The sequence below is a fragment of the Topomyia yanbarensis genome, chromosome 1 (genome assembly GCF_030247195.1).
Source record: "Topomyia yanbarensis strain Yona2022 chromosome 1, ASM3024719v1, whole genome shotgun sequence".
Lineage (NCBI taxonomy): Eukaryota > Metazoa > Arthropoda > Insecta > Diptera > Culicidae > Topomyia > Topomyia yanbarensis.
Genome location: NC_080670.1, coordinates 204,806,021 through 204,820,213, shown reverse-complemented (window position 1 = coordinate 204,820,213; position 14,193 = coordinate 204,806,021). Strand labels below are relative to the sequence as shown.

The window sequence follows — 14,193 nt, the reverse complement described above, 5'->3', positions numbered from 1 at the left end:
GTACAAATGAGAAAATTAGAAATTGAGTTAACAAGCAAAGTAAGAAATGAGCAAATCAGTAAATAAGCAAATGAGAATGAGCCAAGCAAATGAGTGAAAATGAACAAATGAGCAATTGAGCAAATGAGCAGAGCAAATGAGCAAATAAGCAAATAAACGAATGAGCAAATTAGCAAAAGAGCAACACAGTGATGATAATTGAGCAAATGCGGAAATGAGAAAATGAGTAGTTGAGCACATAAACAAATGAGCAGGTGAGCAAATAAGCAATTGAGCAAATGAGTAATGCGCGGATGAGCAATATTGTAAATGAGGAAATTGAGAAAATGAGCGAAGGAGCAAATGAACAAATGAGCAAATGAGTGAATAAGTAAATGAGAGAATGAACTGAGCAAATGAGTGAATCAGCAAACGAGCAGAGCTAATGCACATGGCAACAAGTGAGCAGATGAGCAAATCAGCGAAAACAAAAGAGTAAAGGATCAAAAATGCTCGTGAGCAAATGAGCAGATGCGCAAAGAAGCAATTGAGCAAAGAAGTAATTGAGCAAATGAGTAAATAAGCAAATGAACAGAGAAGATGAGCAATTGAGTAAATGAGCAGATGAAGCAAATAAACAAAAGAGCAAAACAGTAGAAGCAAATGGCAAGTGAGCCAAGAAGCAGATGAGCAAATAAGCAGTTGAGTAAATATGCAAATGAGGGAATGAGCAGAGCAAATGAACGAATAAGTAAATGATCAATTATGCATATGAGTAAATGAGCAGAGCAAATGAGTAAAAGAACAATTACGCAAGGAAACACAAGCAAATAAGCAGTTGATTAAGAGAGCAAATGAGATATGGAGAACTGAATATTGAAAATTGAAAATCATGAATTCAGAATTGATATTTGAAAGGTCCCCGTCGAAAGTCCCAAATCTGACGTCACCATCTCAAAAGCCCAATGTCCAAAGCCAAAAGTCGGAAATCAACAGTGCAATATGACTTGATTTTGTCCAAAGCTTCTTATACTAAGTCGACTGCTTACAAAAATGTTATTTTTCCAAACGTTTTTAGTGCTGGTTTTACACATTTCGATGTGTCTTTCAAACATTTTATGTGTGTTAAAAATGAAGAATAATTGCAAGTCTGGATTATTGCAGAGAAAAAAATTAAAATTTCATTAGATTCTGAGAAGGTGGTCTTTGTTTTTTTAAAAAAAAACTTCAATTTGGCAAGCAAACTGTAGCCGAGGGCAAGTAAGCAAATGTTTTAATCTCTCAAAGAACATTGAACTCGTTAATCTGTTTACTAGTCTTATCAACTTGTTCCCGGGGAAGCCGTTCTCGTCCTTCCATAGCTTCACACAGTTCACCGTGTCATTTGCGGCTTTGAATTCGGCGTTTAAGGGGTGTACGTCGGGACCTGATATTCACGACATATGCGCGATTTTTGCACTCCAGGTGCATTTCAACCGGCGTCGAGCGATCTTTGACCTTCGCCAGCACGATTCGATAAGTGTTAACCTAAGGATGAGCATCAGATTCTTCGTGCAGATCTTTGTAGCAGTTAGATTTGCTTGTCTAGATCACCTTATCTGTTTCAGTTGTGGCACACTGAATGCATTCTCTGGCTCTAAGAAAAGTAAACCCGGAGTGTGTCGCCTATTCATCGCGGATCCTTGGTGCCTCTAGGCATCCCGGTATCACATACCCCTTCGATAGCGTTCCCGTCAGCTTGTCTACATCGACGTTCGAAGCGTAGTTTGGGGGTGCCCGGACATTTCGCTATTACTGGTAATGAATGGGCCGAAGAATTGCCATGGACAGACGCAGAGATTGACTTCGTTGGTTGCCCGGAATATCCGGTACAATGTTACTTCAACAAATCGTTACGTCCACTGCCAGTGACCACAGCATGGGTGACAGCACTACTCCTTGAGGGCATCCTCCAGTGGTCTCGCATCCCAGCGACGCCGTTACAGTCCAGTAAACTCCGCATTTCCGTTAATCCATTAGCGAGTGGACTGCTCCATCCCGAATTATTCAGTCTAGATCATTGGAATCTTTGACAGAGACCTGGAAACCCTCGAAACATGTTCACCGGTTTCTACATTTTCTATATGCCTAAATTCTAGTTTTTTTCTGATTCATGGATACTAAAATTCCCAGAAAGCAAGATTCATTAGAATTTCTAGATCCTCAGAATCTCAGATGCACTGATTCCTAGATTATGACATGTTTACAGATTTTCTGATTCCATGATATCTCAATTTTCTAGTTAACGGTTTTCTAGATTTTTTGGTCTCAGATTCTCATACTCTAAGGGTTACACTTTCCCCGATTCCCGAATTCTAGCTTCCTGTATTCCCAGATTCCAAACTTTACAGATTCCTAGATAGCGCGGATTTTCATATTTCCAGTTTCCGAGATTTTAAGATTCCCAGCTTCTCAGGACCTTAGATTTCCAGCATCCCAAATTCCAGTTGCTTCGATATTTCCCGGGTATTTCAGTTCACAGATTCTCAAACTTCGGGATTCAAAATTTCCACATTTTCGAGTTCAGAAATGAATTTCAAGTGTTTTTTGAATTATCAGATCCCAAAATTTTCTAGTTCACACATTCCGAAATCCCTGAATTTCAAGACCTTAAGATTGGACGATTGTCAGATTTACAGATTTTTGTGTTGCTGCTAACATCGTTAATTCCCAGCTTCCAAAATCCGCATGTTTCTAGATTCCATGGTTCTCAAGCAAGCAGATTCCTGGATTCCGCTATTCTCACATTCCCAGGTTGACTCACTGTATATATTCCTTGTTTTGACATGAGTCATGCTGTTTCCTTTTTTCAAGATTTTTTAAGAATGTGTCCAATGTAAAATAGACAGAGAAAGAATGACCGGAACGGTGACAATTCACCTTTTTACTGAACACACTGCGAAAAGACATGCCCTCAAGCAGGAATCGAACCTGCGATCGCCCAGTCTCAGTCACCAGTTGGTTGCGTTAACCACTCCAGAACCATCTGAGGAACTGTGATGATTTCATCACAGATTCCCAAACAGTACCGTAATCACCGTCACAGCCCACCATTATCTATCCCCAATGGCTCTTATAAGCAAATCGCCGTTAATGTCAATAACGATGTCGTTTCCATTCGCAAAGTGTTTACGGTGAAGTGTACGGTAGCAAAGTGGTATTTTTTTTTCGAAAGGTTGCGCTATACATTTAGAAGCTCGCTTTCGTTCAAGACATGACATGACATGAAGAATTTCTTGTGTACTGAGTCGTGCATACAAGTTGACAACAGATTTACGTAAATCCAGCTTGTAGGATATTTTGTTTGTAAACAACTGTGCAATTTGAGGTTAACAGTGCAGTAGGAGTACAGCTAAGTGTGACAAGTGTATCAGATGACAGTTTGAGACTTCGCATTCTGCGCTCCTAATTTCTAGCACGGAATTCTTGATTTTAGGCACTGGACTCAGAACTCTGAACTGAAGACTTTGAGCTATGGACTGTTCTTTTGACTCCTAAATTTAGACCTTGAAAATTAAAATTCTGAATCTGGAACTTTGTAGCTGGGAACCAGAAACTAGCAAATGTAATCTGATGATGAAAAACGGCAATGACAAGAAGCTGTTCTCAAAGAAATTTAAAGTTGAAAATTGTACTCTGCAGAATAAAATTTGAACTGGCAATTGAAAATCGGAAAAAGCTCTCTTTCTTCGCTTTATGATAAAGAAAGTAATGGAGCTTTTTAAAACTTTTCAATCCAGCATATGTTTAACGGGAATTGCAGTTTGAATCCAGTTCGGGGTCACCTATGACATATGAAAAAAAACTTTGTTCAATATTCGCAACAAAAAACTCTTGACGGTTACCTATGTCTACCGACAATTATAATAAATATTTTAGATTATTGATCTCCAGCGTACTGACGCATGTTTCCCATTTATCGTCGCAAGTTTCAACTCACAAACTGACGTGTTGACCTTGAAAGAGGAACAAAATTACCCAGTCATGCAACATACAAAGGTGGAATCTTTTTCACCTGCTGTCAGCAGCTGCTATCAACTGCCAGGTCTATCAACTGTGAGGTCTCTGGTCTAAAGTGCAAGTTTCTCGGTCGAAAAGTCGAAATTGACACTATGTAGGACATGTTCAGAAGAAGAAAATCTGTCGAAATTGGCCGGAAAATTTTCGATCTGGCAGGCGATTTGTGGATGTGGAGAAACTAGCGGATAATTCTAATAATTCTATTATAAGTCATTCTATTATTAGGGAGATAAAAATTATCAACCAATAATGATTCCCTGGTTTTCGGTCGTTTAGAATTCAAGAAAACCTGTTTAGTGAAGATAGTAATCATAGTAGTCCGATATTGATGGCTCTGTTTGGGAAAATAAGTGGACTTTCTTCGGGTATTTATTCGCGTAACTTTTTTCATGTGAACAGTGCAAAAATTAATTCCTTAATTCTTTAATGTTGAAACCTGTTGACTATAGTATTTGAAAATCATGTTTGAATGTTTCCTGCGATCGCAAATTTTTGCTGGGATCTAGGAACGCACAACGTTCACTGCACCATGTTCAGCAGAAACATAGTGCTCTGGTAGACCAGTTTCACAAAATCGGCGAACGCTTCGGCCGACATGATGAACAACCCGCCACAGCTGATGCCCAAATTGTTCCGCGAGTTGATCATTACCGTAAGCATCGAGGCTCGAATCTCTCGGTATTCCCGCTGACTGTCATCCACCCCCCGGTACCGCAACCGCTGGGGCCAGTCCAAGCTGTACAGGGTGTCACCGATGCGTTCGTTCTGTGGGAATCGAAAAAAAAAAATCATATTCCAATTTATTTGTAGCGCCAGCGAAAAAATCTTTTTTTTTTCCATGAGCGGCTCACAACAGCGTCCGGTCCGGGTGCGATGGACTGTTAGCCGCTTCTACTCACCGCATCGTTCATGGTATCCACCAACCGGCAGAACCAGTAACACTCGAGGATAACAGCGCAAAAGTAACTGATCAGAACCACAGTGTTCATCGTTAGCCCCAGTATGTTGATGTAGAAAAGTCCCGTTGCCGTCGCCATCAGCTGACCGTAGAACAAACAAAAGACGCTCCATTTGAAGAACCCTTTAATATGATCCAACTGAATCAGCAGCTCGCTGTGCCTCTCAGCAATAGAACACAGCTCTCGTTTCAGAGCAACCAGCAGGTACAGCTCTTTATCCGCTTCAGCTCCAGTCCCTTCAATATCTCGATCAACTCGGTCGAAAATAACTGCCAAATCGGCAGCAATGCTCTTTAGCTCGGTCCGAAATGCCATCATGTAGTTGTTGACGATTGTTATGAAACCCACAAATAAATTGGTCACCAGCACGTTGTTGATCGCGTTCACGTGGTGAATGATCAGATCAATGAAGTAACCTTTCTGCAGTAAATTTTTCGGCACCTCATACATCGGTTGGTTGAAGATGCCCAACAGAAATATTACGATCTGATCGACAATATTAAAAAGCTCAAAGTAGACCACGATGCGGCAAATCAGACGATACGATCTGGTTCGTTCCTCGCTTCGATCACCGTTCAGACGGCTTCGCAGATAGTCTCGTACCCTGTCCAACTCCGCTCGATATAGCCCAACGACTCTAACTTGAGCCATCAGCGTGAACATCTCGATCATCACCGTAAAGGTTGCAATGCAATCGGGCGAGAAGTCACGTTCGGCCACGTAAACATAGACCCGATCGACACAGATAAAATACAGTAGGAACAAGAGGGCGTGGTAGAGCCGGAACAGGAACCGCAGTGTCGGACTTTTCGATCGAATTTGGATTCCTGATAGGAAGAGAAACTATCTTTGAGAATTGTTAATCAGATTTTAAAAATATTTCAACGAACCTGCCGCCACCAAACCATAGTCCGTCGGACGAAAATAGTCGCTTTCATCGTCGAGCGATTGTACAGTACGAACGGCCCAGTTCCAGCACAAACGGATTTGGGAGGACATTGCCACCAATATTGCGACACCGGAATGCAATCTTATCGGCTCGAACGTTGGGAATGGCACAAAATCAACCAGGCTTAGAGATTTTTAAAGGACAAAAATCAATCTATAATAACGGTGTGAAAGTAGTTGGTATTAGCTTCGTGACAATGAGATTAATATCCGAGTCGATTGAAGCGCTATCGCGGTAGCAGTGCACGATAGCGATTATTTTACAATCGATTTAAGCTGCATCATAGTACAGAATAAGACTGAATTTGTTAAATTCTTAAGATCTGTTCTCGATATAATTCCTGAAAGGTTCCGAATAAAAATCATCGCGGCTCAGAAAAAAAATTGATTTGGCATGCGATTTGAACTTGCCGTTTCGTAATGACCTAATATAACTCAATTTTCAAGTACAGAGAGAACAGAATAAGACTGCGATTTTGAGTACGGTTGCCAATGTATGACCTAAAACGTACAGAATTAATTATCTGAGTCCGAAAACAATTGATTTGGCAAGCGATTTGCACTTGTGGTTTTTGAAAACGATACGATTAGTATTGTATACCGGAAAGCGGAACTAAATTTAAGAAATTTATTTGAAAATATGGGAAAGGAATATTTGCAAAATCTCAGCTGGAAACTGCTTTCTTTCCATGTTTTACGATAAGAAAAGTACTCTAACTCTTTAAACTTTACCAATCAAAGCTAGTAATTTGGTAATGCATATGTTTGAGGTACAATACAAAAACAGGTGGCGAACAGTTCTGCCCCTTGCTGAAAGAGGGAAAATTTTATTCAGGTTATCGCAAAACTCACGACTGCCACTTATTGCCTTCTGATCATTTTCATGAATATTTTAGTTAATTTGCCGTTTGATTTATTGATCTGTGGAAGCATGTTTTCCACATCTATTCACAAGCTGTAGGTTACAAATTATTTTAATAGGCGACTTTAAGTGATGAGTCTCGCATACCCTTCAAGGAGGAGCAAAAGTATGGAATCTTTTCCACCTGCTGCCACTGACTGTGTCAACTCAAGTCCGGTATTAGGTATTTCGATGGGTGACATTGGACCATACCATGGACACTAATCTGTGGTAATTATCACTCTTTCACAGGCCGGTTCATTGGTTGATACCACCCACATTCATGAATTTCTTGATACATAAATTCGCAGTTTTCCGGACTGCGAGATTCACAGATTCCTATTTTCCTAGATTCGTCGGGTTCAAGTTCACAAATTTCCGGTTTCTCAAATTCATAGAAGTAAGAATCTCGGATTCTCAGGTTCATAGATTTCTTTTTCCTCAAATATCCAAATTCTTGTCCTAGACTCAATACATTCCTAGACTTCAGATTCTCAAGGTAGCAGAATCCAAAATTTTCAGGATTTTCGAAATTTAAAGATAGCGACTACCCGTCCAGTTAAATTCTCATAACGTCAACAATATTTATATTTTCAGATTAAGTCTGGCAAATAGATGAAGCAAATTGCTACGGGGAGCCATTGGAAATTACGTTTCTTGACAGCGCTAATTTTCTGCATACTGTTGGGATAGGATTGACGAGTAGATGATGGAAATCGATATTTGACGCCATTTAAAAGTCCAAAATGGCGAGTTCTATTTGAGCAACATTTTCGCTAACTCGATTACTATCAGTTACTTCCCAACCATCGAAAACATCGGCCACTCGATACTCAGTGTTCGTTCTGCTATTATCGAAACTAAGCGTACAGCGAACGACAAAACATCCTGTGTGCATTGTCTAAGGAAAATAGAAAAACCGTTCCCGTGTCTACTTTTGCCAGGTCGTAGCTAGAAATTGATACAACAACTGGTAGATCCTAGCGTACACTGTCGCACTGCTTCGACCCAACACCGCGGTCGTTCAGTTCAATTTTTTTTCAAGCGACCGAGTCTTTTTTGAATGCAAAAATGGAGCTTAGATTTACGGAAGTGGCCTATCTTCTGCTAATCAGCATAGATATCGTTCAACCGTGAGCCTAAACCGAAAGTTTCACTTTGAAGAGCGACAGCGGTGACTTAAGACCCGCCTGTATACGGAAAATGACAATCGAGAAGTAAGGTTACATGACCTATCACCGCGTACCATCAGTGAACTAATCGTAAAATTCATGTCGCAAATTTGTATCCGTTACACCTAAGATCTGAAGAAACCTCTTCCCGGGTATTCCTAATGGTGTTTAGGTGTTTAGGAGAAAACTGGTGCCATGAACCTGTGCGTACGAGTTCGTACACAGAATGTGGGTGTAATATGAGCACAAAACCAGAGCGAACATTTTGTACGATGCTCATTTGGGAAGACTGACCTCAGGTTCACAACTCTGGCGAAGCACCGATGCGGAAAAGAGGTTTTTTTCTCGATATTCCTTTTTGTAAATATTTTTAAAGGATGCTCGACTCCGTTAAGCTAACATATCTAATATAAACTAACTAAAAATGTTGAAAAATCCAACAAAAATTTATGAAAAAGTAAAAACCGCTAGAGGAAGTAAGGCTCCTTCCGACGAGATAGTGATACTTCTAAGATTGCATAGATTGCAGGATTCAAAAATTTAGGATAACTAAATAATTCCCTTTTTTTGTTTTTGACGTAAGTCTGTATTGGCACTTACGTCAAAAACAAAAAAAAGGGACTAAAAATGGTGAGTTAAGCTAAAGCAATTATGTGACAAAAAATCTCCCCAGAGGCAGAATTCGAACCTGCAACCCTCGGGACTACGGCCCAATTCACAAACCCTTATATTATGGGCCATTATGGCTTCCCAGAAAGAACACATGATTAGCTCGTTGGCGACAGTGATCGTATCCTGCGCCTCTGAAGTGAGATCATAGATTTTAATTTAATTAAAAAATAATAGAACAAAAATAATTTTTTTTTTGAGGATTATTTTCTGCTGAAAATACGATACTCAAATACGTTTCAATAGCAATAAATTAAAATGTTCATGTTCGGTGAACCGAAATCCGTAGAAGAATCTCTGTCAGATATCAGAACCAAAAAAATTGTTATTTGACAATTCTATCATTTCAATCCCAAACAGCCGGATTTGAGAACCATCATATCTTTCGTCACGATGTTTTCATCGACTGACGTATCGCAATACAATTACTATCCAAAATCGAGTCAATAGATTCGAACGAAAGCATAAGTTTCTCTCTCAGAGTTGCATCAGTGTTAGGCAGTTCGTGCCACCCAGCATGTGCAAAACTTTCCCAGACCAGTGACCTCGCCCAGTTGGCATAGTCGTCAGCTAAAAGACTCTATCATTTTGCTTCTCTTTGAGATAGTACAGAACATGTCAACACTTAGGGGAGGCGTTCGAACGCACCTATTAAAATAATATATGACTTGAAACTGGTGAATAGTTGTGAGGGACATGTGCCCGAGATCAATAAATCAAACGACAAATAAACTAAAATATTCATGAAAATGATCAGAAGTGGCAATCATCGGTTTTGCGATGACCTGAATAAAGTTTCCGTTCAGGAAGAAGGGGGGGGGGGCAGAATTGTTCGCCACCTGTCACTGTACCGTAAACATATGTATTACCAAATTGATGGCTTTGATTGGAAAAGTTCAAATAGTTCACGTACTTTTCTTATCATAAATCATCGAATGAGAACAGCTTCTCGTTTCCAGTTATCACATTTCAAGGTTCCTTTCCGAATTTTTTAATTAAATTTCTCAAATTTAGTTACGTTTTTCGGTATACAATGCTAGTTGTAACGTTTTTCAAAACAACAGGTTCAAATCGCTTGCCAAATCAGTTATTTGTTTTTCAAAAGGAATATTTATTCTGGATATTTTTGATATTTATGGGATTGGGTTATTAGGTGACTACGAAACCGCAAAATCAAATTGCTTGCCAAATAATAATTTTTTTCTCAGGCAGACAATTTTTATTCTGAACCTTTTTCGGCATTAAAGCTGAAGCAAAACTGTAACACATTTTAAGCCTTATTCTGTAAATTGCTAGTTGAATCGATTGCCAAAAAATCGCAATCGAGCACTGCTACCAGAATTGCACTGCAATCGACTCGGTGTCACGAATCTAATACCAACTATTTTTACACCACGATTAGAGATTGACTTTGTGCCCTTCTGACCGTTACAGTCACCAAAGTTACATCTCAGTTTGTGGTAATACCTGCACTAATCCGTTTGTGGTGAGACTGGCTCGTTCGTACTGTCCAATCGCTTGACGATGAGGGTGATTTGTTTCGTCCGACAGGGTATTCTTTGCTGGCGGCAGGTTCGCTCATGCTAATATCATTAATTATTATTTGACAAAGACAAAGCTTCTCCTCTCATCAGGAGTGCAAATTCGATAAAAAAAAACCCGATACTACGGTTCCTGTTCCGTTTCTACAACAATATACTATTCGTACTGTATTCCATCTGTATCGATCGGGTCTGGGTGTACGTGGCGGAACGGGACTTCTCCGTTGCTTTCATAGCGACCTCCACGGTGATAATCGAAATGATAACGCTGATGTGTCAGGTTCGACTGGTTGGCCTCTATCTAGCAGAGTTGGACGAAGTACGAGATTATCTGCGAAGCCGGCTGGACAGTGATCGAACCGAGGAACGAACCCGATCGTATCGTCTAATCTGCCGCATCGTGATCTGCTTTGAGCTGGTTAACATCGTCGATCAGATCGTAATATTTTTGTTGGGCTTCTACAACCAACCGATGTATGCGGTTCCGAAGAATTTACTGCGACGTCCACCAGTCCTAAATAAGGTATTGGCACTTAAGTCAAAAGACCAAAAAATTGAATTATTAGTTTAATTCGAACGGGCGGGTTCGCTCCCGTCATACCTCTGTTCACTGGGCAAGGGACCAGAAATCGACAGTCTTCATTAGCTCTGTCACCCACCGAAGTACGATGGGTAATGAACTAAAAATTAGACATCAGACGATTATAGAAACCCGGCCCTTGGTATCTAGCGGGGAAATTAAATAGATCAAATGTGTTGGGGTGATCAGCTGCCGTTGTGTGTGATTCTCGCTTTGCAGGCAGGGTACGATCACCGTCGCCACATGTTCTTTCTGGGATGTCACCATACCCAGGGATAGGATAAGGGTTAGTGCATTGGGCCGGTGTCTCAAAGGTTGCGAGTTCGAGTCTCGCCTCTGGGGGGAATTTTTTTCACATGATTGCTTAGCTTCACTCACCATTTCCGATCGTTTTTCCCCGTTGGATATCACCAGTCCTAAATGTTCACTGAAACAACATGCGTGGGAATAACATAATGTGCCACATTTTGCAATCTATTTTGATCCCCTGTATTCTGATCAATACCGACGCCAGCCACGTCCGAATGCAAACTTTGTGGGAAAGGAAGGAATATCAGTACGATACATGTCGCCACTAGAGACTAAGAAATCCTCTGAATGTCTACGTGTATCACGGGAAGGAGAGAGAGTGTGAGTGTGCCACTAGCATTATCATGTAATGATTGCTCTGGGCAGCCGGCTGCCGAGAGTTTGGGTAATTTATCGTATTAATACGATTGGCCAAATAAGCAACTTGAGCTTCGGAGCATTACTTGTATCTTAATAAATCGGTAAAGATCACGTTTCTATCACGCGACAAATTTCTCGTGACTTCTATCGTGTCAGCATTTACACGGAGATCGTTTGGATAAAATGTGGAATCTTTTAGAAGTATTTGTATGCGTCTTATTTTTTTTTCTTGTGGCAGGTACTATTAAACTGCAAAAATAATATGAAAGCAGAAATGGAAACTGAGTTACATCCGAACCTTAATGTATCAGAATGCAGGTTCAAAGCAGTCATTTCTGCGCGCGATTTGTTTATTGTTATGATTACTACTGGTTATTCTAAGTACTAAAAAAGTATGAATACAGATAGTTGGCAGTACATAAGTACTGAGTGAAGATACAGGTAATTCAAACATTATTCCTACGGAAGGCAAACCAGCAGAAGTAAATGCAACAAAAAAATCGAATAGAAAAAAAACAAGCGTTGAAACGAGCTGGGGCCACTACTAAACAATATTGACCGTTTTCGCGATATACAAAAATTTTTTTGTGCTGACATAACTGAGGAAAATCGATATCTGGCCTTCGATCTCTCTCGCGAGTTGTAAATTTTCAACCCTCATACATGACTGAAGTCATCACTCCACTCAGACAAGACCATGCGTCCTTCCCACGCACACCTAATGCCCCGTGGATTAATTGCCTAGTTGGTCAAACAAGCACCAAATTAACATAGAAATTAGTCTGCTCAGTCTTTCCTTAAAGTGCCATCAAAATGACAAACATTTAAAATTTCATACAACAAAATATGTGCAACGTTAAAAATAATAAAATCAATACTACTTATATGCAAGAAAATAAGGGCGGAAAAAATAATTGCATAAGTGACTGTTAACGAGTAGGTGATAAGGACCGTGGACGAAAAAAGATAACCACCGTCCCAATCCGAAGTTTCGTTCCGCTTCTTAATACAATCGACGGAGTATGTCTAGTTCAGTAACTACGCTCGGTTGCTTCCGACAAGAACGATCGAGGATGGACCAGATATTTGAGCAATTATTTATCAACAAGGGTACTGATCAACTACATGTGTATTCCAATAACGCGTACGAATCTGTGAAACAAAACAAATCACGGTAGATTGCTATAACAAAAGTATTTTTCCACAACCGAACTGTGATGGTGTGCTGTATGTTCATACTGGAAATTAGTTTATCGTTAAGCAAATGTTGTATTTCGCCATTTTTGTGCAACATCCGGAAGAGCTTAATTACGTAGTATTATAATCACCATCAGCGGATCAGATAAGCTGAACCTGGGACATGCCGAAAACTTCAAACCCACGGTCTGCGAAGAAATAAATATCCATTTCCATTCGAGATTCGCTAACCAGAGAAAGGGAATGGCCCATAACACGCCGACCGTTGCTAAAAATTTTAATACCCTTTAGTCAACCTCAGCCTTCGACACGAAAAGATATCTCAACACAGGGATGCCTTCTGTTGTTAGTCGCCTCTTACGGTACCCAGTAGGTCTATTCTTTGCTCAAATACTTCCGTTAGATTTTAGCTCGCCGAATACCTCACAGTTGGCAATCTTGAATTGTAAAATGGCGTTAAGCATTATTTTCCGTCATCTACTAATTGATCCCTTTCAAAATGACACCCATTTGTATGTGGGTAGTTTTGCAGTCCGGTTGCATTGCAGTTATCAAAATTGCTACCACTGTTTCTAGACCCCACGATGCACTTTATGAGTGAAAAATGGTTCTAACAGTCTCTTAATATTTTCCGTGATGTGACTCAAAAAATGCGATTCTGAGAGCCACTTAAAACTCGTCGCACCTAGTGAGACTCTTAGAAAACCTCTTCGCGAGGCAGTCAAAATTTGGATGGTTGGTTTCACAAGCCTTACGGTAGAAAGCAGCATCTGGAACAAAATGAAATGTGTCGAAACGGCCCCTTTAATGATTCTCATAAAGCGGCAATCCACGCAAAATAAACACACAAGTCCCGTAAGAAAAGGAGTTCTAAATTAGGTGATGAGAGGTGCTGAAATCGAAGTTTGACTTAGCAAGCACTATGCTATATTACTGCTTTCCTTACGGGACATCTGAATTTGCTCGGAAACACAAAAAGTGTTTCCGTTTTTGGAGCTAGCATTAATCCGACGCTTGCTTAGTCCTGTCGAAACAGAATAGCACAACTGTCAGCTCTGTAGCCCAAAACTCTAGTTAATCTATCCATGTCGTGTCTGTTATAGTTTTCAGTGACCAGTATGCCGTAATTAGAATGTGTCAATGTGTGCTACTTTTCTGAAAAATGAAACATTGCTGTTCTTAAATTCCATTTAGATCGGAATTCTGGCTCCCAGAATTGCGATGTTCAGCTTGTGGTTACACAAAGAACCCCCAAATTGCGACCGGTTGATGTGGGAATTTTCTGTGATGGAGTTTGTGAGCAGGGCTGTATTGTCGCGAAGGGCTCGAGCGTTTTTATCTCGACGGATTTGATCATGTGGAAGTGTTTGTCGCGTGTAGAAATTCGTTTGTAGCTGTTAGCATATTCACCTGAGCTTCAAGATTGGCACCCTGAGACATCTCGATGAGCTTGTTTTATTGAGATTAAGATTGAATACATGGACCTAGTGAAACTATACTACTGTATCCTTCTTTAAGT

At 40.2% G+C, this 14,193-nt stretch overlaps 2 protein-coding genes across 2 annotated transcripts in view; one reads left to right on the top strand and one right to left on the bottom strand.

Moving 5' to 3' along the window:
• The window catches only part of LOC131689005 (uncharacterized), a 261,847-nt gene that overhangs the window by 85,639 nt on the left and 162,015 nt on the right, over nt 1-14,193 (top strand). The gene's annotated exons all lie outside the window — the stretch shown is intronic.
• Nucleotides 4,278-6,041, bottom strand: LOC131676182 (uncharacterized). Its single transcript, XM_058955303.1, has 3 exons — nt 5,888-6,041; nt 4,938-5,824; nt 4,278-4,803 (listed from the first exon to the last, which is right to left on the bottom strand). Exons 1-3 carry the CDS (start codon nt 5,994-5,996, stop codon nt 4,558-4,560), a joined length of 1,242 nt encoding a protein of 413 aa, XP_058811286.1. The 5' UTR covers nt 5,997-6,041; the 3' UTR covers nt 4,278-4,557.

Coding starts and splice junctions, on each gene's coding strand:
- LOC131676182 (XM_058955303.1), bottom strand. CDS start 5,996: ATGTCCTCCCAAATCCGTTTGTGCTGGAACTGGGCCGTTCGTACTGTA. Junction 5,825..5,887: donor CTATGGTTTGGTGGCGGCAG/GTTCGTTGAAAT, acceptor TCTTCCTATCAG/GAATCCAAATTCGATCGAAA. Junction 4,804..4,937: donor TGGATACCATGAACGATGCG/GTGAGTAGAAGC, acceptor CGATTCCCACAG/AACGAACGCATCGGTGACAC.